The sequence below is a fragment of the Ambystoma mexicanum genome, chromosome 1p (genome assembly GCF_040938575.1).
Source record: "Ambystoma mexicanum isolate Mex_15411 chromosome 1p, UKY_AmexF1_1, whole genome shotgun sequence".
NCBI classification, from domain to species: domain Eukaryota; kingdom Metazoa; phylum Chordata; class Amphibia; order Caudata; family Ambystomatidae; genus Ambystoma; species Ambystoma mexicanum.
In genome coordinates this window covers 83,225,041-83,249,653 of record NC_090921.1, presented here as the reverse complement: position 1 = coordinate 83,249,653, position 24,613 = coordinate 83,225,041, and the positions used below count along the sequence as shown (strand labels likewise).

General features: G+C 46.1%; 1 protein-coding gene across 2 annotated transcripts in view; it reads left to right on the top strand.

Annotated features, from left to right (window-relative positions):
- KIF1C (kinesin family member 1C) overlaps positions 1-24,613 on the top strand; it is a 1,865,342-nt gene that overhangs the window by 1,132,512 nt on the left and 708,217 nt on the right. For both annotated transcript variants that reach the window (XM_069643618.1, XM_069643608.1), the window contains exon 14: positions 5,043-5,215. In XM_069643618.1, coding sequence (XP_069499719.1) covers positions 5,043-5,215 — 173 coding nt within the window. The remainder of the gene's footprint in view (positions 1-5,042; positions 5,216-24,613) is intronic.

Here is a 24,613-nt window from a genome sequence, read left to right as displayed (position 1 = left end):
AAACCATCACTGAAGACTGGTGGGGTTTGTCCATTGTTTAGTCGGGTTTCGCTTGCCCTTTCCTCCTACCCCACCCTTCAAACCTCTCTTCCGACATGTCGGGATGCCCTCCCTCAGAGCAGAGGTACAGAAACTTCTATACCTCAGAGCGGTGGAACCTGTTCTCCTTATGGAGCAAGGGAGGGGCTAGTACTGCTGTCCTTTCACGGTGCTCAACCAGGCTGGCCTGCGCACTATCTTCAGTCTTTCTGAGAGAAATTCAAGTTGATCATGCCCTGCCAAATAAAGTCCTCTCTTTGGAAGGGCGATTGGCTCAGTGTGGTGATCTTCCAGGATGCGTAAATGCACATTCTGACTTGGAGCCCGCATATGAAGTATCTGCGGTTCTCTGTAGCAGAAGAACACTTCAGATTTGGGTACTCCTTTTAGTGTCTGCTCAGCGAGACACACCGGGAAACTCCTCTGAGGGGCCCCGCAGCGGTCTCCCAATAAAGGCTGACCCCAGTTCTGCTGTGGCTTTGGATACCAGGGTTCTCACTGAGGCTTCTCCATCTGGAGATAACTGTACCGAGTCTTGGCTCGAGGCCCCTCTCTAGGTGGCTATAAGACGAGGGTTAAACCTGAGGTTCCCCTGCTTGGGGCTAAATCGGTCACCAACAGAATTGAGAGTCCCTCATCGAGGGTGCTGGCTGTAAGGTATATCACTAAGCCTTTCTGCGTGCGCGGCCGTGGTGATACCAGTTCTGTTGAGTAGGTGAAAGAAGGCGGTCACGTGCCACAGACCTTCCAGTACCGGCTCTGCCGAGGATCCCCCACTAGATGCTAATTTTGGGGAAGCACCTGACGTGTAGAGTAAACACCCTATATCTGCTCGTACCGGCACTGTCGAGGTTCCTTATTTCAAGGCTAGGATGGCACGCAAGGCCCCTGACTCCCCTAGGGAGACTATTGCTTCACTTGCTCCTGTGACACAGTTCGCCCCTGGTGTGTGATAATGGCGGCTCAACCTCTGCGGGCTACAGCAGCCATTTTGAATACCTTCCTTAAAACAAGGTTTTACATCAACAAGCAGGGCAACACAGACTCTCCTCTCCTTGTGGATCTTGTCATACAAATTTGGGCTAGGCCATCCAGTATATTGTTTGGTTCCAGGCAACACACATCCCGGGGCACCTCAGTGTGACCGCAGTTTAATTCAGTCGCCAGTCAGCATCGGTTTCGAGTGTGAGATGAACAGCAATATCATCTCCAACTTTTTCCAGCATTGGGGCACGCCAGAGTTGGTCCTCTTTGCAGCTTGTGGGTCAACATGAAAGCTCATGCTTTCCCTTCATTGCCTCCTATCTATTGGTCGCTCTGTAAGCACATTGAACCATTGCCAAAGCAGCTACGTGGGTCTTAACACCAGCTTTTGGTAAACATTAGTGCTTAGACCTGGGCTCAAGAGCCAATGCTCAATTCGGCCAGGCTGTTTTTAAAAAACTTTTTCAGTAAGGAGTTTCCATCCACCCGTATTTCCTGTGAGGAGTGCTTGGTAATCTCCCAAAAGTAAGGAGGAAAGGGGTCGGGACGTAGGAGTATAACAGTTACTCACCGTAGTGACTATCTTACTCCTAGTCCATAGTGCCCTTCCCTCCATACGCCCGCCGTCCCCTCTAATAAGTATCCTCTATTATTGATTAAAGTTCTCAGACCTGGTGATAGAAAAGGACTGAAGGGTGATGCGCAGGGCAGAGCTGAGGGCGGGGTTACGGCTGCGTGCGGTACCCCGTGTAAAAAAGAGGACACATTTTTCAATTTGATGCTTTTTTACAAATGTGCTCTGGTCTCGTCCCACTGGACGGAATGTCCAAAAAGTATGGAGGAAAGGGGACTATGAACTAGGAGTAAGATGGTCACTACTGTGAGTAACCTTGTTAGACTTGACCCTATACGAGCCTTGAGATTTTATATCAATGGGTTTTCTAAGATAAGAGTGGACAACCAACTATTTGTTGGTTATGTGGGCCACAGAATGGGTCAAGCGGTCACTAAACAAAATGCTGTCTCGGTGGATCATACTATGTATATCCAAATGTTATTACAAACTGGCCCAGAAAGAGGTACCAGAAGGGCTAAGCTCCCACTCGAACAGAGGTGTAGCCACTTCTTCAGCCATCCAGAGAGGGGTACTGCTACAAGACATCTACACCGCTGCCACCTGGTCTTCTGTTCACACATTTGCGAAATATTACTGTTAGATTCCCTTTTGGGAAAAAACTATAAAACTATAAAACACCCTACGGAATCAAACCTGTTTATGATTGGTTTTGGCTAAATAAATAAGCTAAACCTCATTATATGTGTTTCTTTCGCTCTATTTTCAATTGTTGCTAGAGAGCAAAATAATACAGCTCTTCCGATACTAAGCATGTCAATGTGAATGTAAAGTATCTTAACTCTGTGTGTTAAGACGCCACCCTCCTGTTCCAATAGTCTTTAGCTCTCAAGTCCTCCCACAATCCTTGAGCAGTCCCTCCTGTTACCCAGATTCACTTTTGGGGCAGGAATTCAGATTTGGAAAGGCTGTGTTACACCGCATAAACGAAAATTAAATTTAAAAAGTGTTCTCATCTTTGAGACTGCTGTGCTGGTGAGAGGAAAAACACGAACCGAGGCAACGGCCACAGTGAATGCTATATATGCTAGCGTCAACGTTGTATTCGATGAGGACAGAGGCTCTCGTGGGAAACTAGGTCGCAATGATGCAAAACACCCTCTGCTGAGAAAGGTTTCCCAGCTGCAAGCAGGATATCGAAGTTTATCAAGGATGAGGAATACGTGGGAGGAACATTACCAGGGGTAAGTAATGTGTTCTTCTTGAATCTTACTTGATACGCCTTCAGATTCTACAAAATATGGCTGCACGGCTGGCTATGTCTACCCCCGCTGTTCCCAGATCTCCCTTATTTTGCTTAAGCGCACTGCCTTCCTGTAACTAAGCGTATCCGCTTCAAAGCTTTGTGCCTCGTTCATCGTGCCTTCTATGGACAAGGGGCAGAATATCTGCAGGCTAAGTTTCAACCCATGTCCCGGCCTTCATCCAACGCTTGCCTTCTGGCCGTCCCGACGGTGAAAATAGTTGTACCGGGGGGGGGGGGGGTTGCTCCTTTTCTGTGGTAGCGGCTGGCCTCCTGCGTTTTCTGAGAGCTACTGTCAATCATCGGTTGCCTTTCAACTGAAATCAAAGACCTGACGGACTGCACCAGCTATTATCCCATTTCCTTGCTCAATGGGGAAAAACACGAACCGAGGCAACGGCCACAGTGAATGCTATATATGCTAGCGTCAACGTTGTATTCGATGAGGACAGAGGCTCTCGTGGGAAACTAGGTCGCAATGATGCAAAACACCCTCTGCTGAGAAAGGTTTCCCAGCTGCAAGCAGGATATCGAAGTTTATCAAGGATGAGGAATACGTGGGAGGAACATTACCAGGGGTAAGTAATGTGTTCTTCTTGAATCTTACTTGATACGCCTTCAGATTCTACAAAATATGGCTGCACGGCTGGCTATGTCTACCCCCGCTGTTCCCAGATCTCCCTTATTTTGCTTAAGCGCACTGCCTTCCTGTAACTAAGCGTATCCGCTTCAAAGCTTTGTGCCTCGTTCATCGTGCCTTCTATGGACAAGGGGCAGAATATCTGCAGGCTAAGTTTCAACCCATGTCCCGGCCTTCATCCAACGCTTGCCTTCTGGCCGTCCCGACGGTGAAAATAGTTGTACCGGGGGGGGTTGCTCCTTTTCTGTGGTAGCGGCTGGCCTCCTGCGTTTTCTGAGAGCTACTGTCAATCATCGGTTGCCTTTCAACTGAAATCAAAGACCTGACGGACTGCACCAGCTATTATCCCATTTCCTTGCTCAATGGGGATGCTAAATGTACGCCATGGTTTTGGCCGGCAGATTGCTGAGAGTCCTGCAAAAAATAATCTATGGGGGATCAGTCCGGATATATCCTTGGTAGGCACGCTCATGATAATATAAGATGTACTATTTATTGACTGGGGGACCAGGACAGGCCAGAGATTTTTCTATTGCGGCCCTGGATGTCCGGCCAGCTTTTGATAGCCTAGATTGGGAGTTCCTGAGACACACATTGGTCGCGTTTGGGTCTGGGTGGGTGGGATAGTTATCACCAGGTGAGAAGGTACCAGGCCAGCTGGAACTTGTAATAAATAATGTTTGTTTAAATGTGTAACTATATGATGTCACGACCTACCACGGACAAATCCTAAAAGAGGGTGTGCTGTACACATGAGCTGAAGATGATAGTTAAGAGAATTGTTACCAATGAGAACGGGGCAATTGGAGAAGATTGAATTTCTTTTGTATAGGTTTTGACCAATCATGAGTCGGGGATGGTTTGTAATAAAATATATGGGAGTGTTTTACCATTTACAAAAATGTATATAATGTGTCAATTTCTGTCATTCAGAGAGACGCGGGTTGACTCTACAGTCTCATCTAGCTCCTCCCGGCCAATTGTACAATAAACCTGCTTTACATACAAATGGGCACTCACATCTTAAGTGGTGGGCCTACTTTGAATTAAGGCGTGTACAGGCCCATCCACCCACTTGAATAATCGGAAGAAGAAAAAAGGGAATCAATTTATCATAACTTATTTTGTGGTAGATGTCCATGAAACCTCAACAGTACATGTAACCACACAATCATAAATCAGGATCTACAAGAAATATGCAACAAATAAAAAATAAGTAAAGACCTGTGCAAAACTTTGTTTAGCAATATCCTACTAATGCAGTGCATTTTGCCTTAAAGGTGTGCAGGCCCAAAATTAAGCTTGATGCTGCAAGAGGTGGTATGGAAAAGATCTTGCATGCCAGAGTATTGTGGTGATTAGAACTTCAAAGAAATTAAATTGGTTTGTGCACTTTCAAATATACTTTACAAGGCCTCTAGCTTCGCTTACAAAATATTAGACTATATCAAGTTTCATTCTTGGCACACTAAAAAAACACTCTTCTTTCTCATTGTGCACAGATGTTAAGGTTGAGAACAGTAATGGCCGAGTAGAAAGTTCCACTGCCCCCTTCAGTCCCTCTACTGATGTCAACCAGTCTCTGGAGTCTTCATCTCTCAATGGGCAAATAGAAACGTACCCTGACATGGATGACGAGGTTATCTGCACAGAAGAGGCCATTGAGAGACTTCAGGTACAGTATGTTCCACAAGAAGATTCACAGTAAAGTTTAAGAAAAGGGCTCTTGTATAGAATATCTCCTCAAGTTGTGCAATGCATATACTCCACCGAAAATCCTTTTGTGACAAATGGCCCTGTGCAATATCATTTATACCATATATACTCATACGTCCTGTCCCCCTTTCCTCCGTACTGTATGGGCGTCCCTCGATAGGGACAGAAACAGAACCCTTTTTCACCAGAAAAAAACATCTTTCCCCTTTTAACTTTAGTTGCGCACAGGGGTGCGCCCCCTAGAGCATGCCCCTCTTGACTGTGCCCTACAGCGCCACACCTCAGTCTTCTTTTCCGCAGTGACCGAAGCAGACCTACCTCACGAATGCAGTGGTTTACTCCTTGTTAGGGAGCATTCTCAGGCGTGCTAATTCCTCTCTACCTTAGAACCCCTAGCACCTTTGCTGGATTTGAGGACTTTGCATTTTTTCCCACTCTCTCATGTATTTTTCCTGTGATTTGAACTGTTTCTTTTGGTTGTGGAGTCTGACAAAATCTGTAGGCATCATCTTTTTACATTGTGTGTCACAGCACCTTCAGTGCGGTGGCACAGGGACGTCTTTCAGATTTCCCAAAGGTTTAAATACCTTTCTCTTGGATAACTACTGTTTCCAAGAACAGTGAAGTGAAATTGACTTTACTTTCATTTGTAACATTCTAAATCCAGCACACAATATCTTACAATAGGGTGCTGGAAGGTACTTAGTATCTCCTTTGTCTAGTTTCTCATGTAACAATTTTGTGTTGCCCTTTCCACATTGAATGGCTGGTGGCAGTTGTTTACTTTTAACTACCGTGGTGTGTCTTTACCACGGACTGCGTTCGCAGCTGCAGTAAAGCACCCAACAGTGCCATTTTTGTCAAAATGGCCCTGGTCGTCTTATTTCGCCATTTCTTTTTGGAAAGGTCCTTCTTGAGATTTACTCTGCCCGCAAAATCAGGTTTGGTCCCTTCACAATTGAAACCCGCATCTGGCTCCAGTATGTCTGGCAGGGGCAGGAAGTGAGGGAGGTGCCCGAAACTCTGTGCTTAATCCCCTTGGTTACAGGTATGCACCCAAAGGTGATTGGCAAGGACTGCCACCCTGCTGTTTGACTGGCAGCTAGGCTGGAATGAATGGGAGAAACTTGCATAAAAGGTGAGGCTTTTTGGCTTGGAAGGCAGAGTTGACCGCTGGACGAAGGAATCCGAAGAAGAACTTGGAAGGGACGCCTGCTGCAACTCCTGGACCGTTGGTTTGCCTGGTGAAGCCCTGCTGCGCTGAAGCTCCGAAATTCACCTTGACTAGAGAAGCCCTGCAAGGACGACTTCTCCCCTTGAGTTGGTGAGACCAATCAACTCCAAAGTTAACTCGTTTGGACATCCTCATGGAGCTGGCTATGCTTCCTTTCTGCTGCAGGAACTGAAGCGCAAGGGAGAGTAACACCAGATTTGGAGTGAATCACTTTTAAGTTGGCCACTAGATCCAGGAAGATCCTCTGGACTCCCAGGAAACAGGACTGACAGAGCCTGAGCCACCTCAACAGAGTGCTGGACCCCAGATGCAAGGAAAGCCCATCTCGACAGCCGGGAACCGCAGTGGTGCTGTTTGCGAGGGTCGCGAGGAACTGAAACCGCGAAGTGCCACTGATTTGAAGATTGCAGGTTGCAGTCACTGACTGTCCTATTGCAGTGTGCAGGAGTCCTCCAGACGTCATCCCTCTTGTCCCTACGACTGAGGCCCAGGAACATTGGATCTGCAGAGCTGCCCAGGAACAGAAGTCAGCTGCACCTTTTTTCTTCTAACCCAAGGTACTGTACAGTCTGAGAACTTAACTCTTGTTGTTTAGTCCTACTTGATCTCAGTTAAGACTTGTCTTGGTTGCTTCTGTAGAGTTGCTAACAGCTTCTTTACCTCATAAGCCTAAAAAGTGTGTGGCCCTACTTTGATTTCTTCTTATCTACAAAGATTTCTAAAACATTGTGCAAGACTTTTTACCTACCTCTGCAAAGTGCTTCAGTCCACCTAGACTTTTGCCCAATTGACATTGGCCTGGCCTGGCTCCCTGAATGACTCTTCTTCTCTCTGACTTTGTGTTTGGTCCTCCTTCCAGGAAGGGGTTAACTTACTTTGCATTGGGGGTTTCAAAAAGTACTTACCTGCTTCAGAATATTTGTCCGATCCCTTGTTTTATTCTAATAACTCTTTTCTTTGACACTCATCTCAGTATTGCTCTAAATGTGCAGTGATATATTAATGTACACAGTGTCCTAGCTATTTAAGTAACCTGAGGGTGTAGGAAGTGTCTGTGTGTCAACCCAAATGGGTGTTTGCTGATTTAAAGAAACTAAGAGTGTGTATTTTAAAGGTATTTGTGTGTTACTATTGTATTGCCCCTTTCTGAAGAAGGCTTATTCAAACTGACCATTAAATTAATAATTGTTTAATCAAGAAACCTTGAGTATAAGTGATTATTTGGATACTTGTCACTGTGAATCTCTGTGTAACTCACTTACTGCTCACATTGACCCCTCTTGACATAAGCCTGGCTGCTCAATCACGCTACCAACCTGTGTAGTACAGACTTAACCAAAGGTTGGGTTCCTCTTCGCAGGAGGTCAGGGTTGTTGTAGTGCACCCAAAGGGTACTGCATACAATCTTGCCTAACAGTCCTTTATTTGGCACATAATCACACACGTGTTTAGTCTTCCCTAGGGATCCTTGTCCCAATAATTATTTATCTTTATTTCCTTTTCTTCTTTAGCATTGTGTTGTACAGCATACAACGGTGCCTCGCCCCTCCCTGACGCAATGTCAACAGCAACAGGTTTTAGTAGATGCCCGGCCTGTACCGGTTCTTTGCCTACGTCAGACCCGCATGCCTTCTTCCTCTGGTGCTTAGGCGAAGACCATTGCTGGGAAGGTTATATAGTGTGCAAGGTGGAGAGAGCTGTTTAACAGATCTCCCCCATAACACCTTCTTTGTCTTTCTCCTTACATACTCTTTTATGTAAGTATCCTGTTCTTGAAAGCACCCTGCAAAGGTGACTCCTACACCGGGAACCGACAGAACGGAAGGGGCTAATAGGCTCTGTTACCAGCAAGGGCACCAAGGCTCAGGTAGCTACCGGCCTCGAGGCCGAGGGGTCCACAGATCCTCCCGGTCCCTTAGCTGAGGTGCCACATGCCGCTGTTACTGGGCCAGTTCCTGTAGGGTTTTGCTCTGATACCGGGCTTATGCCTAAAGGGGCACCTAAACGCAGTGATAGTCACTTGCTGGCAACATGTCAGAGGTTTGAGAAACCAAAGGGTCTCTCACTTACTAGTACCCGGGGATCTTTCTCTCCGGTTGCCAGGGCAAGGCTGTCGCCTTTGGATCTAGACCCTGGGGGTGGACCAGTGCGAGGGGGAGGGTCATTTGGGTGAGGGATCTTCAGGGAGTGGGGGTGAAGCAGCCGATGACAATACACGGTATTCCCATCCATTTCCGTGCCCTTGACCCATCCTATTTTATAGGATTCTCCAACGTCCCAACTTTGCCCCCCTCTCCCCTTACTATGCAAACACTGGACAGAGGAAAAGGGCGCCTGAGAGTGAAGAGGCTAACACTTATATATCTCATATACATGTCCCGCTAATCAGGTCAGGCAAAGTCGGGTACTTGACCTTAGTCACATACATCTGATACCCATTAGCTCCCCCCCCACGGATAAAAGGCGGAACATAGAGAGAGACTCTGAGCAAGGTGAGACACAAGAAGGAGCAGATCTTCCTGGGTGAAGGCAAACCCACTGGAGCAGGACGATCAAGCGACTAGAGCGAAGGGTAGGGAAACCCTGAATATCCCTGCAGGTGGTCGTTGCCTATGGAAAACAGTGAAGGATATGCAGAGAAAGCCAAATCCCGGGCAAGAAGACGCCTGCATTTTGTTTCAAGGATGCAAGTGACCTTCACGGGTGAACGACAGAGTTGGGGAGGAGAGGCCAAGCCTGTGGTATTAACCTTGACTTGTAGATTAAAGCCGCAAAGACAAAGGAATGCACACAGCTGGTGAGTTAGCAAAAGACATGAAAGGCCAGTTTGTGTCAAGAAAAGATTGAATCCGCACGAATGTATCCCACAATTGAAGGTTGCGCGCGAGCTGATGCGATGCAAAAGAAAGCAAACCAGTAGTGAACTTTGTTACCCATAACTGTGAAGCCAGTGATAGAGTAGCAGAGTGGTTCGGCGAAAGGAAATAGCACACTGGAAAGTCTCCACAAAATGTTTGATATCTTGTTGTAAAGCAGCAAAGTGAACGAACTCTGAAATGCGCACTGGTAAAGATTAACCCCAGTGAAAGGGGAAGTTAAAAGGTGATTGCTTTGAGAAAGACCTTTTCTGCTTGTTGCATGGACCTACCAAGACCCTGGGACAAATAACATAAGGGAGAGCTGAAGTGAAAGTCGAAGTGGTCCAGCGGAGGTCTGTGGTAAAAGCCTCGCACATTCGAAAGTCTTTCGACATCAGTGAAAGGTCAGAGCCCAACTGAGGGAGACCCGGAAATGTGAAATAAGTTAGGGGAAGGGAACCCCTGCAAGCACTATTATTGCTAGGTCCGAGCCCGGCTGAGGGAGCTCTACGTTGAATCAGGTACGTTTTACCTTGAGAGGTCCGAACCAGACAGAGAGAGACCTATGTGAACCTTTGTTGAACTCTGAAATAACTTTTAGAAAACTAGAATAAGTGACTTTAACGTGGAAGGGAAAGCGGACCTCGACCCATGTTTTGAACTGCCTTTTTTTGATGGCATGAGCCAGAGTGCGTCAGCCTGTTTACGGGGGCTGTCTTTCTCCGTACTGTCCAAACTGGGGAGGAGAGCTGACTCAGCCACCTTGATGTTTTGTTATAACACTGATTTTCCTTTAAATACACATTTCCCTTTACACGCTTTTTGTATAAGAGATAGGGCAGGCATTATGTTTGTTTAGTATAGACCATTTTGATTTGACAAACACTAACTAGGACTGTGTTTTCTTTATTATTTGATGTTGGTGACTACTCCCATTATAGCTATAGGGCAAAGTAGGAGTTTTTCCAAATCCCAAAAATGTAATAAAGGTTTTGAAACTTGTAACTCTTGTGCCAGTGTCATACTTGTGGTACCATGCCTCCCTTACCAGCCTATCGGGTCTACACCTGAGATGCAAGGGAGGTCTGAGCCTGCGCAATCAGGCAAACGCCAAAGCCAGTACGTCCACGGACCTGCAGGCTGCATGTGGTGCGGTACAAGACAAAATTGCAGCGCGTTAAGCACAACATTCAAGCGAACCCCAGAGGCCGGATCTCACACAGAGCGTGGAATGCTCTCCCATGTCCACGACGCAGGTCACATGGTGCACCTCCTACCCATTCTGTCAGGGCAAGTGCGCTACACGGACGCATGCTACACCCATAGCAGACACAGCGCAGGGAGAACTCGGCCGTACATGCCGATCCAGACGGCCGTACCGGTGCAGGAGTATGTCTCGCCAGCGTGTGAAGAACGCTTTTTTGACAAATTCCTCTTGCTCATGAAATAACCACAAATGGGGAGCATACTCAAGAGACTTATTCAGGACACGATCCCGCCTATGCTCCCTCAGCCTCCAACTCCAGTGTAGCCACTAGCCCCAATACAGCCACCGGTCCCAGTAAAGTCTCTGGTCCTGGTACAGTCACCGACTCCAAGTACCTTGGTGGCCTTAGCACAGCCCACAGAGACCCTGGTCCATGCTCAGCCCAGAAGCAGGGCCCAGCCTCTGCCTCATGTGACCCCCAGTCGACCCTATGGACCTGCAAGCTACACGGGACCAGGACGACACAACACCTCCTCCTCTACAAGGGCTTTTCATGACAGATTATCCGGGCTAGCCAGAATTCCCCAGCCACAAAAGGAGCAACCTGAGGCGAGGGTTCTAGCAGAGGTATTAACCATCCCTCTCATCCGCCAGATTGGGTATACCGCTACAAAAAGATGTGGAGGCTCTGGCCAAGAAGGGCTGGACAAACCCCATTCCACGCAGCCAACCACAAGCAGCTGGATGTAAAATACAGGCAGGCAGAAGGCAATTGTCTCCCTTTTTATTTTTTATTTTCAACATGACAACATACATTACAATACACCATTAGAAATATTAGCTCTTGTCAGTTTCATGGTAAATGCTCCCCCCCACCCCCCAAATTCCCTCTCCCCCCTTGCCTACAGCGCCCTTCCATCTTCCCGCCCACTCCTACCAACATTTCCACAACTATTCCATCCCTGGAGGGCTATCTTCTCCCAGGCTTCCCTGGTCTGACACGGATAACGTTGCTACCAGCTGTCTCCAAGCAACCAACGTGTCTGTTTCCGCCTCGCCCCCTCAGCCTGCTGACTCTTGCCATGACGTTGTTTTGCCGTTCGCCCATTTCTTAAGATCCTGCCACCAGATCTGTGCTTGCGGTTTCTTACTAGCTTTCCAGCTCCTTGCTATTCTGCGTGTGGCCAGTATATATGCCAGGTCTTTAAGTTTGCTCACGTGTTTGGTTCTCCTAGGCCCGGGGTACCTCCTTCCCCCACAACAGGCACACCCAAGGGGAGCTCACATCCAAGTGTATCTCTTTCTCTACCATGTAATGGGCCACCTCCTTCCAAAAGTCTCCTATTTCGGTGCATGCCCAGAACATGTGTACTATTCCTGCATTCACTTCCCCACATTTCGGGCATGATTGTTCACCTGCGTGTTTGAACTGAGCTATTTTCTTAGGAGTCATGTATGCTCTGTTGGTTACATATAATTGGATCTTTTGCAACCACGCATTTCTCAATACCTTTTTATGATATCCTTTTACTCGGACCCATTGATTTCCCCACATCCTCCTCCCAGTTCCGTCTTGTCTGGACTGCCTCTTTCCCAACCTTAGTCATCAGCAACTCCTATATACAGGAGACCTCGTGGCCCCCTTCAGATACGTCGTAAAACGTTTCTATAACTGCCACAGGCTCTTAGGCCAACACCGGACCACGTGCCCTTTATAATCCTCACCAGCCTAGCATATGTGATGTGCTGTCCCTGATGCAACCCAGTGTCCTCTACCAGTGTATCGAACTCCTTTATCTTTCCGGCTCGCCACACGTCCCCCATTGTCACTATGCCTCCTGGTTCCCACTTCTTCCTGATGTTTAGTCTCATTTGCTCATCCTCTCCTTCTAGCGTCACTAGCGGAATCTGTGGGGAACACAGGGACAGATTATCCATGAACTGGTACGCTCTGCACCACATCTCTTCCACGCCCTACCCCCGAGGTATAGCCGCCTACCCTCTCCCACCCTTTGTTGTTTTGGCAACCACATCCTCGCATTCAGCCCTCAAGCTTTAGATTCCAGTGTTTGATCTTATGATAACCACCTTGCCGCATATTGGAGTTTGCTAGCCAGATAGTATGCCTCAAAGTTTGGCAATCTAACGCCTTCCTGTTCATATGAGTTCTGTAGCTTCCATAATGATATTCTATTTCTGGAATTATACCAGAACCAATAACCAAGCTATGCGGTCTAGTGTTTTGGGTGTGGTAGCCTAGGGACTACTTTACCTGGACTATTTTGTTGGGGCTATTTAAACAACACCTGAGCAAGACAACACGCTTCGCGTTACTTTACAGCTTGCAACGTGACGCTCACCGTGTCCAGCTATTCCCTCGAACCTCGGAGAAGCAGAACCTGCAAGGAGACAAAAGGAACATCGTTAGCAGCAGCATCTTACCTGCAGTCTTCATCTTTAAACACTTGCAGCTACTGAGAACACCTTCCTCGAATCTGCACGCCTCCTGGACAGAACGACCTGAAAGAGGAAGATAGAGGCATTTACAAATTACGAACTGCTCAAAAGGCTTACTTGGCTGGTCGCCTTCGGCTGGCACCACTCCGGACATTCCACTCGCCCTGAAGAACACCGCAACCTACAAGGAAGGAAAACACAGGTTAGCAAAGGCAAGACTTTGCAGCGCTGCGCATAGCGCTTACTTCCACATCATAGCGCTCTTAATGCGCCATAATTTACCAGCGGGGCTCAACCAAGCCAGTTCGCCGCGCTGAAGCTCTGCATACCTAAGGGAGAAAAAATAGACATTTTAAACCAAGAAAGGCATGCAGGATAGCAACAAAACTAAAGAACAGCAATAAGACCTACCTGAACAATATCAAACTGGCCGGCGTCAGTGAAGTAACTGGACCGCACTCTCCCATGAAAGACAAACGTGCCCCTGCAAAGAAGGCAGGACGGAGAGCACGCCTAATTCTACCACAAGGTGAGGAGAGGGAGCCAGAGGGACTGAAATCATGCAGGGGTGGAGGGAGGATACTTACCCCAGTCGGTCAGTCTTGAACACAGTCCTCCTGTATTTTCAGGCAGAACCTTCCCCGCAAACCACATCAGGGCAAAGCTGAGAAGCATACCAGCGAGTAACCCGGCTGGGTGGCGTCCCTGTGGATACCAGGTGAGCGTAACACCATGTCTCAGTAATGGCGAGGAAATCTAGGTTATCATTCTGGATCAGGTCGGCAATTTCCGTGGCATGTCCTACTAGGGATCTAGAGTGTATGAGAGCTCCTTTGATCTGAAGGCTCGTGGTAGTTGTTGGTTGGGGGCTTGTGAAGGTTAGGGTTTGCCATCCTGGGCTCTGCTGTTTATTGACCTAGGGACACAGTTGTGAACTAGGTTCGTGCTTGTAGCTGTTCGGGTGGGCCAAGTTTTAGGAGTCCTTATTCCTGTGATGGAAGGGAGAGAGCTAATAGGCGGCTCGTATATTTTAGCTAACCTAGCTCAAAGGCGTAGGTTCCTGACCGTAGTATGGCAAGGATACCTTGGTATGGGATTTTTAGAGCATTTCATATCAGTAACTAATTTAGAAGTAGCGTTGTTTAAAATAGTGGAAGACGTCAAGGTGGGTGGAGTCCCACAGGTTGTTGTGAGGAATAGCATGCTGTAGAGTGTAATGCTTTGCATAAGGACGGTAAAGTATACATTCTGGCTGGCAGCTTTGTGAAGCATAATAGTATATGGGAGATTAACTTTCTATGGAGTATGTAGCTAGAGTGGGTGGCGAGCTAGTAGTGGTATTAATGGCTCGATCACATAGTAGATTGAGGCGTTCTTTATCTTTTTCTTCAAAGAAGTTGAAGAGGATTCCTAGATTCCCTCCTCTTCCTCTGATATAAGTCGGATTCCCCAAGGAAATGGGATGAATTTAGAAGGAAGATGATGAAGTTCTTTGAGAATGCAGCCTCAACTCCCTCAAAGAAACCTCAAAAGAGCCAGACCCTGGACGATGCAGTCAGAAACTGTGGAAAAATCGAGTAGTAAGGGTGAACCTCGAAAATCTCGACCCGACGTCAAATCGTCGAAGGTTCTTCGAGAATGGAGTGATTCCCTGACACCGACGAAGAAACATAAGCCGAAGGAGTTTTTGAACCTCTTTTCGAAGACGTCATCGATGCCTTCGAAGACTCCTTCGATTCCGTTGGGGCAAATTCAGACTCAGGAAAGGAGATTTGCTCCTTTACCTAAATCAGACTTTTTTTTTTAAGTCTGTCTTCTATCTTTGAAGAGGAAAGTGCCTCAGAAGACGAAGTTTCTCCTTTTGGAGTACAGTTTGGTACCAGAGGGGTGCCAGAGGAATTCGTCGATCCAGAATCGAAAATGAGACCCGTGTGACACCCTTCACTTTGCTAGTGGCATTGATACGTCACCAGAGCTAGAATTTACAAAACAGGACCCTGCAGAACATGCAGATTCAGGGTACAGGAGTTTGATGAATGGGGTTGTTGAATACATGGGCTGGGGTAAAGCCTCACCCACATTTGATCAGGATGATATGACTGATATCCTGGGCCAGTGTAAAGACTGGTGGGGGGTGGTCTGTACTTCCGCTCTCTATATGGTAGAGGAGAGGCACAGAGGACCCCAGCCAAGATTCTCTATAATTGGTACGTGGTCGAGCAATCATGGCCTAGCATCTCAGGAGGTGATGCAGACTGGTTCTTAAGTACAGTGTAGTCCCCAAGCCCCCACAAAGGAATGTCCACACACTGTATTGGTTAAAACAGTCTTTATATAATTAATATTCAAGGTTATGTACACTATCACAATAACTCACTTTGTGCTCAGAAATCAACAATGGTAAATATATACCGTTCTAAGTGGTACCACAATTATTAGCAGATCTCATTAAAGTGCATCAGCTGTACTTAGGTTAAATGTCACACAGATCAAATAAATAAGGAAACCCACAATAGAAAATAGTAGGAAAGCAGTTGGTTGGAACAATTGGCAGAATACTGGTCCCGCTACCTAGACACAGTTCTGTGTGGAGATCCCCCCGACCTGGGCAACCTGTAAAGCAAAGATGTATCACAAGCCCAGTCCATAAATTGTTCTGAGTCTTATTTCCCTCCACAATAGTTCTACAGCCCCAATGTACCTGGAATTGTAGCGTTCGTCGAAGGGAAATCAACGGCCCTTCTTGAGTGCCCTCCCTTTAAGGCAGGAGTCATGGGTCGTCGAACGTCTGACGGAGAACAGGGTGAACTACGGCAGTGAAGTGGAGGGTCATGCAGACGTAGGTGCTATAAGCTGGACGGAAGACAGAGCTTGGAGACCAAGGAGCAGCCCGCAGCATGGCACGCTCGGTCAGCTCAGTCAGCACCTGAACCTTTCCACGATGCCTTCACACGGAGGCCGGCTCATGGCTTCCCGGTTCCCTGATTGGCTATTTAGCCGTAGATGGAGCCAATCGGGGCTAGGAGGAGTGAGCCGAGATGAATGGGAGAGATGCAGGCATTCGAGGTGGCCATCTTGGAATGGCAAAGAGCCTCGTGTGTATGGCCAGGGCCAAATGCCTTTTGATGCTCGAAAAATAAAGATAGCAGCCTTTTTCTGATTAAGGTTGCTGGATACTCCACGCGGATGTTGATCTCCCATTCATTCTGCTGGGTCACACTCAGGCAACCAATCGGTCAGAAGGGCATTCGTGCAGGCAGCCAGCCAATCAGGTGCATAGGGCATTCAGGCCATTCACTCCTCTCCAGACACTCGCAACAAGTTGTGTATTGGGACAAGTACCCAGCCATTCAACACTCCACACTGCATTCAATACAGTTTCGGGCAGGGCTGTCTCAGTCAGTGTCAAACACCAGATACTAGACACCCACAACACAGAATGCGTATTCGTCACACACTCCATTCACCCAGGTCCCACCAACAGGGTGTACCCACAACATACAGTCACTGGGAAGGCTCCAACCAGTCTGGCCTGGATTTCACAACAACACCATATATGGAACTTCCACCCAACAGCCGGTCAGGGGGAAGGCACAGAGTCAAGGCTTCCCAGGACTTTGGGAAAACAAGGTAACAGGCAATAGAATTCAAGAAGCCCCAGGGGCCATCTTGTTTCCTATCAGGAATCAACTGATTCCAATGGCAGGGCCTAGGTATCTCAAAATGGAGGATACTCAGAGCACCTGTCAAATTCAGCATGGAGCTGCCACCAGCCCATACCCTGCTCTGTGGGCCACACACAGGTGCCCAAAAACATACACTAGGGGCACAGGGTTGTACCCCCACCCATGGGTGCCATAAGGCTATCCCATGGGGTATGTACACCAAACCAAAAGAGAGCTGCACCACCAGGAGTCCCACATGGACTCCTGCGCGGAAAACAAGACAGAACACACAATAAAAAGCAGTAAAGGACAAGGATACGGAGGTCCTGTCCCTCTGATGCATTTCCAGCAACACAGCCAGGGCCCCCAGAAGGACCCAGCTCTCCCCTTCCATAGGGCACTTAAGAGGACAGTGGAATAAAACTGGGAGGCTCCTGAGACTGCTTCTGCAGTTAAGTCATTTTCCTAAGAAATAGAGTTTCTAATAGTGACCCTGATTACTTAAAAAGGCATCCCACTCTTGAGAGTCTGGTTATTCACGCAGCAACTTCAAGACAAACAGCCTATCCATCTATCCTCCCGGATAGAGAGGATAAGAAGGTGGATGCTTGGGCCCGTAAGGTCTTTACCTCGGGTAGCATCAGCAAATGTCACCTGTACCCAGGCCAGGTTTACCCATACCCTGTGGGACTGCATCACGAGGGCGGCTGATCATATTCCGGAAGGCGAGGAAAGGGGAACGCTTCCTGAATATTATAAAAGATGGCAAGGAGGCAATGGGGGAATGTTTCCAATCTGGACTGGATACTGCTGATGGCATCAGCAGGTCCATGGCTGCAAGCACAGTGCTACACAGATTTGCGTTTTTGAGGAAGTCTGGGTTTGCACCTGATGTGCAGGCCAGGCTACTCAACATGCCTTTTGATGGCTTGAGGCTGTTTGGCAGTAAAGCTGATGAAAGCTTAGAAAAACTGCAGACCTCAAAAGCGGCGGCTAAATCACTTAGAGCCTCTATGCGACAGCCTCAGAAACTTTATTCGGGCTCATCTTCCTGGAGAGGTCGTTCTTTTCGATACTACTTCTCTTTTGGTAGAGGAAGAGGATAGGCCATTCAAAGAGGTCAAAGAAATGTCCCTCATGGTGGATGAGGAAAAGGTGCAAAACCATCCTCAGGAATGGCATCTTTGCTCTCAGCTGCTTGAAGCCACTTCCAAGTCACTCTGAGGCCTTATCACACAAGACCTCGGTGGGAGACAGAATCTTACAGCATCTGAAAGAATGGCGGGGCATTACTTCAGATGCTTGGGCACTGGAGACAGTAGCTCAAGGTTACTGCCTTCCCTTCCTAAAAAGGCCTCAGGACCATCCACCGGGAACCAACTCTGTCAAAATTCCAGATCCGCTCCTTGTGCAGGAAATTTTAACCCTGCTAGAGAAAGGTGCAATAGAACAGGTACCTGTAGCGGAGAGGAACAAGGGTTGGTATTCCCCATACTTTCTCATCCCAAAGAAGGACGGAGGATTGAGACCCATCTTGGAATTAAGAAACTTGACCAAGTTCCTCAGGGAGGACAAGGTCAAGATGGTAACCCTTTCTCAGATCCTTCAGACTCTCCAACTCCAAGACTGGTTGCTATCATTGGACCCTCAGGATGCTTACTTTCATGTGCCAATCCATTTCAAGCACAGAAAGTACCTGAGGTTTGCGGTTGGCGGTTCTCACTATCTGTTTCGAGTTCTGCCTTTCAGGCTGATCTCCTCCCCCAGGGTTTTCACCACACTGAAGACGGTTGGGGCAGCAAGTCTCAGGAGAGGGGGGATTCACGTCTACCCCTTCCTGGACGATTGGTTGATCAGAGTGTGTTCTCCCGAATAAGCTCAGGAACATCTGTGAATCACCTGTCACTCCCTCCCTTCACAGACTGGGCTTCTCCCTCAATTTCAAGAAGTCCCACATGATACAATCCCAAAAGCTCCAGTTTATCGGAGCAGTCCTGGATACTTCCTCGGGCAAAGCCTTGCCTGCCGAGGTGATAGCTCTCCACATTCTGCAGATGGTAACAAAGTTCCAAAATGCCGAACATCTTCCGGCCTTAGATTTTCTGAGGTTGCTCGGTCTCATGGCATCCTGCATCTTTCTAGTGCCAGAGGCCCGTTTGAGGATGAGTTCCCTTCAATGGGTTCTCAAGATTCAGTGGTCCCAATTCTCCGGGAATATGTCGGATCTTCTGCAAGTTCCAAGCACAGTTGCTCAAGACCTTCTTTGGTGGGATTGCAACGACAACATTCTCAAGGGAGAATCCTTTTGCCAACAATGGGCAGAGAGAACTGTAGTGATGGACGCCTCACTCAAGGGGTGGGGAGCCCACACCAATGATCGTGTACTTTTAACAACATGTTAGAACATTGTTACTGCATTGTGATTAATAGGGTGCTGCTGATTTCTGTTAAACACATTGCTGCTAGCATATTGCTTGTTAGACTAGAATAAGCAAGCAAGTAAGTAAGGAGTGGAGGAGTGGCTTTAATATACAGATCCACTCTTAAACTACATGAATCAAGTAGACCAGTTCTGGATCATTGTGAGGTGCTTTCTTAAACTCTGTCTCAATCCAACATCCTCTCTTAACTTACTGCTGTTCTATAGACCCCCTACCCATACACCTCTCTTTGAAGAACAAATATTGGCTTTTGTTGGTAACACTTGCAAGCCACATTCTCCGACCATTCTTATAGGAGATATTAATTTATGGGCTAACATATTGGATGGAACCTCTATTTCTTTCACTGAGTCACTATCCTCATTATCTTTCACTTAGCATATTAAGGTTCCCACTCATATAGGTGGCAACACCTTCGACTGGGTTATATCTAAAAATGTCCCTATCGTAAACATTAAAGTGGATAAATGTATCTGGTCAGATCATTACTTAGTATGTTTTTGTCAGGTTTCATGGTGCTGTGGTTGATTGTGGTGGAGTGGGTATGTGTTTAATATGCTTTAGGGTTTGGGCCTTAACCTTGAAGTACAGTGCGTGGAGAGCTTCCAAAGCCAAAATGGAGATTTCAAGCAAGATCTTTGATTGGCCAGGAGTACAAGAAAGGCATTGTCAGAACATTCTAAACTGCCTTTCATTGTCAGCAGCCCAGCAGGAAGGACCTATGTTTGGAGTTCTGTTGTTTTTTTAGACTTTAGCTTGCCCTTTGCCAAGGTTATGCTCACCAGGATTTGGAGAGAGTTCGGAGAGTTAAGGAATCTTTCCTGAGATCATCTTCTAAAGAAAGAAAGCAAGCGAAGCGACCTTATTTATGACTAACCTCAGTTGTTTTATTGTGAAGGGGGTAATACTCCTGTATAGTTTAATTCCCAGTTTCTTGTTTCCCTTCTTAAAGCAACGTTTCAAATCAATATCAGTTTATGAGAAAAGAAAGTCTGTAAGAGGGTTATTGAACAGATTGAACAATTCTTTTATGAACAGCATAATGTTTTGTGCGCATGCCGTGAAAGCGTGTGTGAGTTCATGTACTGATTGAAGGAATTCTTGTAGCGTCGCCCGTCTAGCGGTCGTACGTGTTTATTCTAAGCACACTGTGTATTGTTGTGCTCTCAAAAAACGTCGGACTTCGGGTTAAAAATCTCACGCTGTCTGCGCAAATGACAGCGCATTGGCAATGTGTATGAGAGACTTTAATTTTTGCTATTCGTTTATCCTTAATTAATATACTAACATTGTAACCTTTGCGCGGGATCTTCTCCAAAAGAAACTTTGTTCCTGCTGGATGATCACTATTCAACTTGCGCATATGTGATTTGACTAAAAGAATCTATGCGGAAATGCTTTATCTTCACGCATGCGTATGATTCAAAAGGAATTATCCTCATCAAGAGAACAGTATTTTTACTGCGCATGCTTGAACTGTTTTTAAAGTTGCAGGAGGGAAATGATATACCATCACACATGCGCGTAACTTAAAGGAAAAAACTAGATTTTCGTGCATGCGCAGAAGATATTGCCGCCCTTTAAGCGAAGAAGGAAATCTTTCTCCACAACTTTTGCTTCACACATGCATGTGCGAGAGGAAGGTTTTAAAAGTACTTTTATAAAGTTAACAATTAGAAAGTGTGCATCAATACAAAAGAGGGTTAGCTATTAATATTTCCTAATAGTGAGATTAAAGAGAAAGAAGAAAAAGTTTAATTTAGAAGGAGTGAATCCCATTTTTGGAATTATGACTGCTTGTAAGCTGTTCCCAGGAGATTTCCAGAATTTGTCCAAGCAGCCTTCCAATTAAGGAGTTTCAGTGATAGACACTGTGACAGTGACACTCCAACTCTCCAACAGTAAGGAAAATATTCTTCTAAGTTGTCAGAAGAGGATAATCGGGTATGGTGGTGTTTCTTCTTCTCATCTGGGATATAATATTTGGAAGGGAAGGCAGAATTTTGGACATGCAAGGTTAGTAACTAAACATTGATATTTATTATCTTTTTTCAATAGGTTGAGTGGCTTCAAGAAGTTGAGCAAGACCTGAAGTTTGTTATTTTGTCCCATTTCCCCTTTTCCCTAGGGAATGCTCTCAGCTTAACTGTTTGTAATCAGTTGAGAGGTCAGCATTCATAGGGGACTGCAGGGGTTCAGCAGCTTCCGCGGACAAAAGAATCTATTGAAGATTAAGCCTGACAGATCACCATAATATTATTCGTACTGACAAATCGTTACCCATATAATGCTTGTCTAGGAACGTACGAAAAATCACACAAGACTCATTTCGTGCTATGGTTCTCCCATTATTACCATCACTGGAAGAACCAATTCCACTTGGAACTTTTGTAGCCAATATAAAATCTGCAGTTGATGAAGCTTTCGAAGTGCTTGCTCCTCTTAAAGCTTTAGTAAAAAAGGGTAATAATCTTCTACTCCTTTTTCAGCTGAGATAATTGAAGCTTGTACAAAGAAACGCCAACTGGAGCGATTATGACGTAAACACCCATCTGAAGCAAGCATTGTTTCATATAGGCTAGCCTTCAGATCTTCTAAAACTCTTATTCAGCTTACCAAAGAATCATACCTTAATTCTCATATTTTTAAAGCAAAATCTACCTCAAAGGAGTTCTTTACTATTCTTCAGGAACTGAAGGGTGGTACTACAGCCTCTGTATCCGAGGTTAATAGCTTGTGGTGCCAAAACATCCACAATAGTTTAGCTAATAAAACTCTCACTCATCAAAATAATATTAATGCCCAGGTCAAACTGATCTCCAACTATATGACACCCACCATAGGTAGTATAGACTCTGTTAAGGATTCCCCTGTCTTTTCCTTTAATGCAGTCTATATAGAAGAAGTTATTGACATAGTTTCTAAGCTTAAACCCAATTTATGTAAAGGGGATGGATTTCCTGCTACCTTATTTAAAGAATACATCTTAACCCTTGCCCCATGGGTTACCACTTTCATTAATCGATCCTTTCAAGAGTCACACGTTCCCTAAAATATAAAGGAGGCATGGGTAACACCTCTGCTTAAGAAGGAAAATCTAGACCCTGCTGAGGCTGGGAACTATTGACCAATCACGAATGTCCCTTTTTATATAAAGAATTCTGGATAAAATTGCCTATTGTCAATACCAGACTTTTGTCGAAGAAAAGACATACTAGCCACCCAACAGTCCGGTTTCCGACCTAATTACGGGACCAAGACTGCATTGCTGGATTTGAAGTCTCATATTGTGGGTATAATTGATAAGGGCAACACAGCTTTGTTGTTACCTTTTTGGATCTGTCCGCCGCGTTCGATCTTCTTGATTATCAACCTCTGGCGGACAGGTTAACTCTAGTTGGTAAATGACCAAAGAAGCGACAACATGGTTTAAATCGTTCCTGGGCCCACGAAACATGAGGGTAACTAAGGAAAATGTTTATTCTATTGCCTCTACACTATTATGTGGTGTCTCTCAGAGTTCATGTCTTTCACCTTTGCTTTTTAATATCTATTCACGTCTTCTCTGCGCTCTTTTATCGGCTATGAGTATATATTTTGCCAATTATGCTGATACGCAGATTGTTATTAAACTCATTGGCGATTATCAAAAAGACCTAGAGCGTATTAATTTAATCTTTGCAGAAATTCAGAACTGGATGGCATTTAACTCCCTGGCTCTTAATAATGCCAAAACTGAATTTTTGGTCTTGGGCACTCAGCAGCGACTCAAGAAACTGGACATAATATGAAACTTTCTGAAAGGTCAGCATGTAATTCATGTATCCAAAACTGTAAAAACTCTTGGTCTTTTTTGATCCCCAACTGTCTTTTACCAGACAGACCAAATATCTTAAATCTTCTTGTCATTATTATATTCAGCTCCTATGGCAGATGCGGCCGTACTTGTCTAGAGATAATCTTGCATTGATTGCAGCTGCAAATGTGAACTGCAAATTGTATTACTACAATAGCCTTTTGATTGGTACATCCCAGGCTAATCTCAAGACATTGCAGGTGATCCAAAATAGTGCAGTACGAGCTGTGATGGGACTTAAGCGCAATATGCATGTCTTTGAAGCTAGGCGCAGCCTGCATTGGATGCCTGTTCAACAATGGCTGTATCATAAGGGGTTGTGTACAAGTGTATACATGGTAAGGCCCCAGATTATTTTATGACTAGGATACAAAAGAAACCTGCTGGTCGTCTATTACGATCCAGTTGTGATGCCACTCTGATTCAACCCATGTCCACTCTGAAAAGATTTGGGGAAGCTGGTTTCAACTTCTGGGCCCCTGCCCTATGGAACTCCATGCCAAAATATCTGGCCGACACTAGCTCATTAGGGATCTTTAACAAAAAACTAAAAACCTTCTTGCTTGACATAGGTAAAGGATAATCCTTCTCCTATGCTGCTTTCATCCTCTGTATTCCACTTGTATGTAATTTCAGCTAGTCCATCTCTTTGTTGGCTTAAAGGATGAACTTTGCCCTCTCGTGTATCCTTCTTAATCTGTTTTGTTTGTCTTTTTCCCTCTCCTGTGTGCGCCCTGAGGCCTTTGGGTTAGTGACGCAATACAAGAACACAGTGGAGAGGAGATCTAGGAGACGCGTTCATGCTGGACTGGGAGTTTCCACTTCTGTACGTGTTTCCGCCAGCCCACGTGATTCCTCATGTAATCAGGAGGTTGAGAAAGTTCAGGAGAACCATGATCCTAATTGCCCCGGATTGGGCCAGGAGAACGTGGTACCCGGACCTCCTGGACATATCCATCTGCCCTCCAATACGTCTTCCGCAAAGAGATGATCTTTTCTTGCAAGAGGAAGGTCGGGTTCTCCATCCAGAGGTCAAGACACTCAACCTTCACGCATGGTTTCTGAGAGGTTGAGATACAAGGATTGGAATTTTCCGGATGACGTAATGGAAATGTTGCTTTCGAACAGAAGGCCAGCAACTAAATCCCTGTACCAGTGTCGTTGTAATAAATTCAGTATCTGGTGCAGGGATAAGGATGTGGACCCTTTTCAATGTGGCACTCCAATGGTGAGTTCTTTCCTAATGCATCTAGCAAATCTGAGGCTCCAGATCGGAACAATTAAAGGATATCTAGCTGCGCTGTCCATTTTCAAGTGTTCCTCTGAAGAGGTTTCCTACTTCAAAATTCCATTAAGCATTCAATTCCTGAAAGGGCTCACTAATGTGTACCCTCCAGTCCCGTTTCATGTCCCGACTTGGGATTTAAATCTTGTTCTTGTATACCTTTTAAGCCTCTGCATTCCTGTCCCTTGTGGCTTCTAACATTAAAAACTGTCCCTCTTGTGGCCTTAACATCAGCTCGCAGGGTTAGTGAGATGCAGGCTCTCTTGCAAACCTCTGTACTCTACTTTTCACAAAGACAAGGTGGTACTTAAGGTTAAACCTTCTTTCTTACCAAAAGTAGTTTCTGACTTTCAC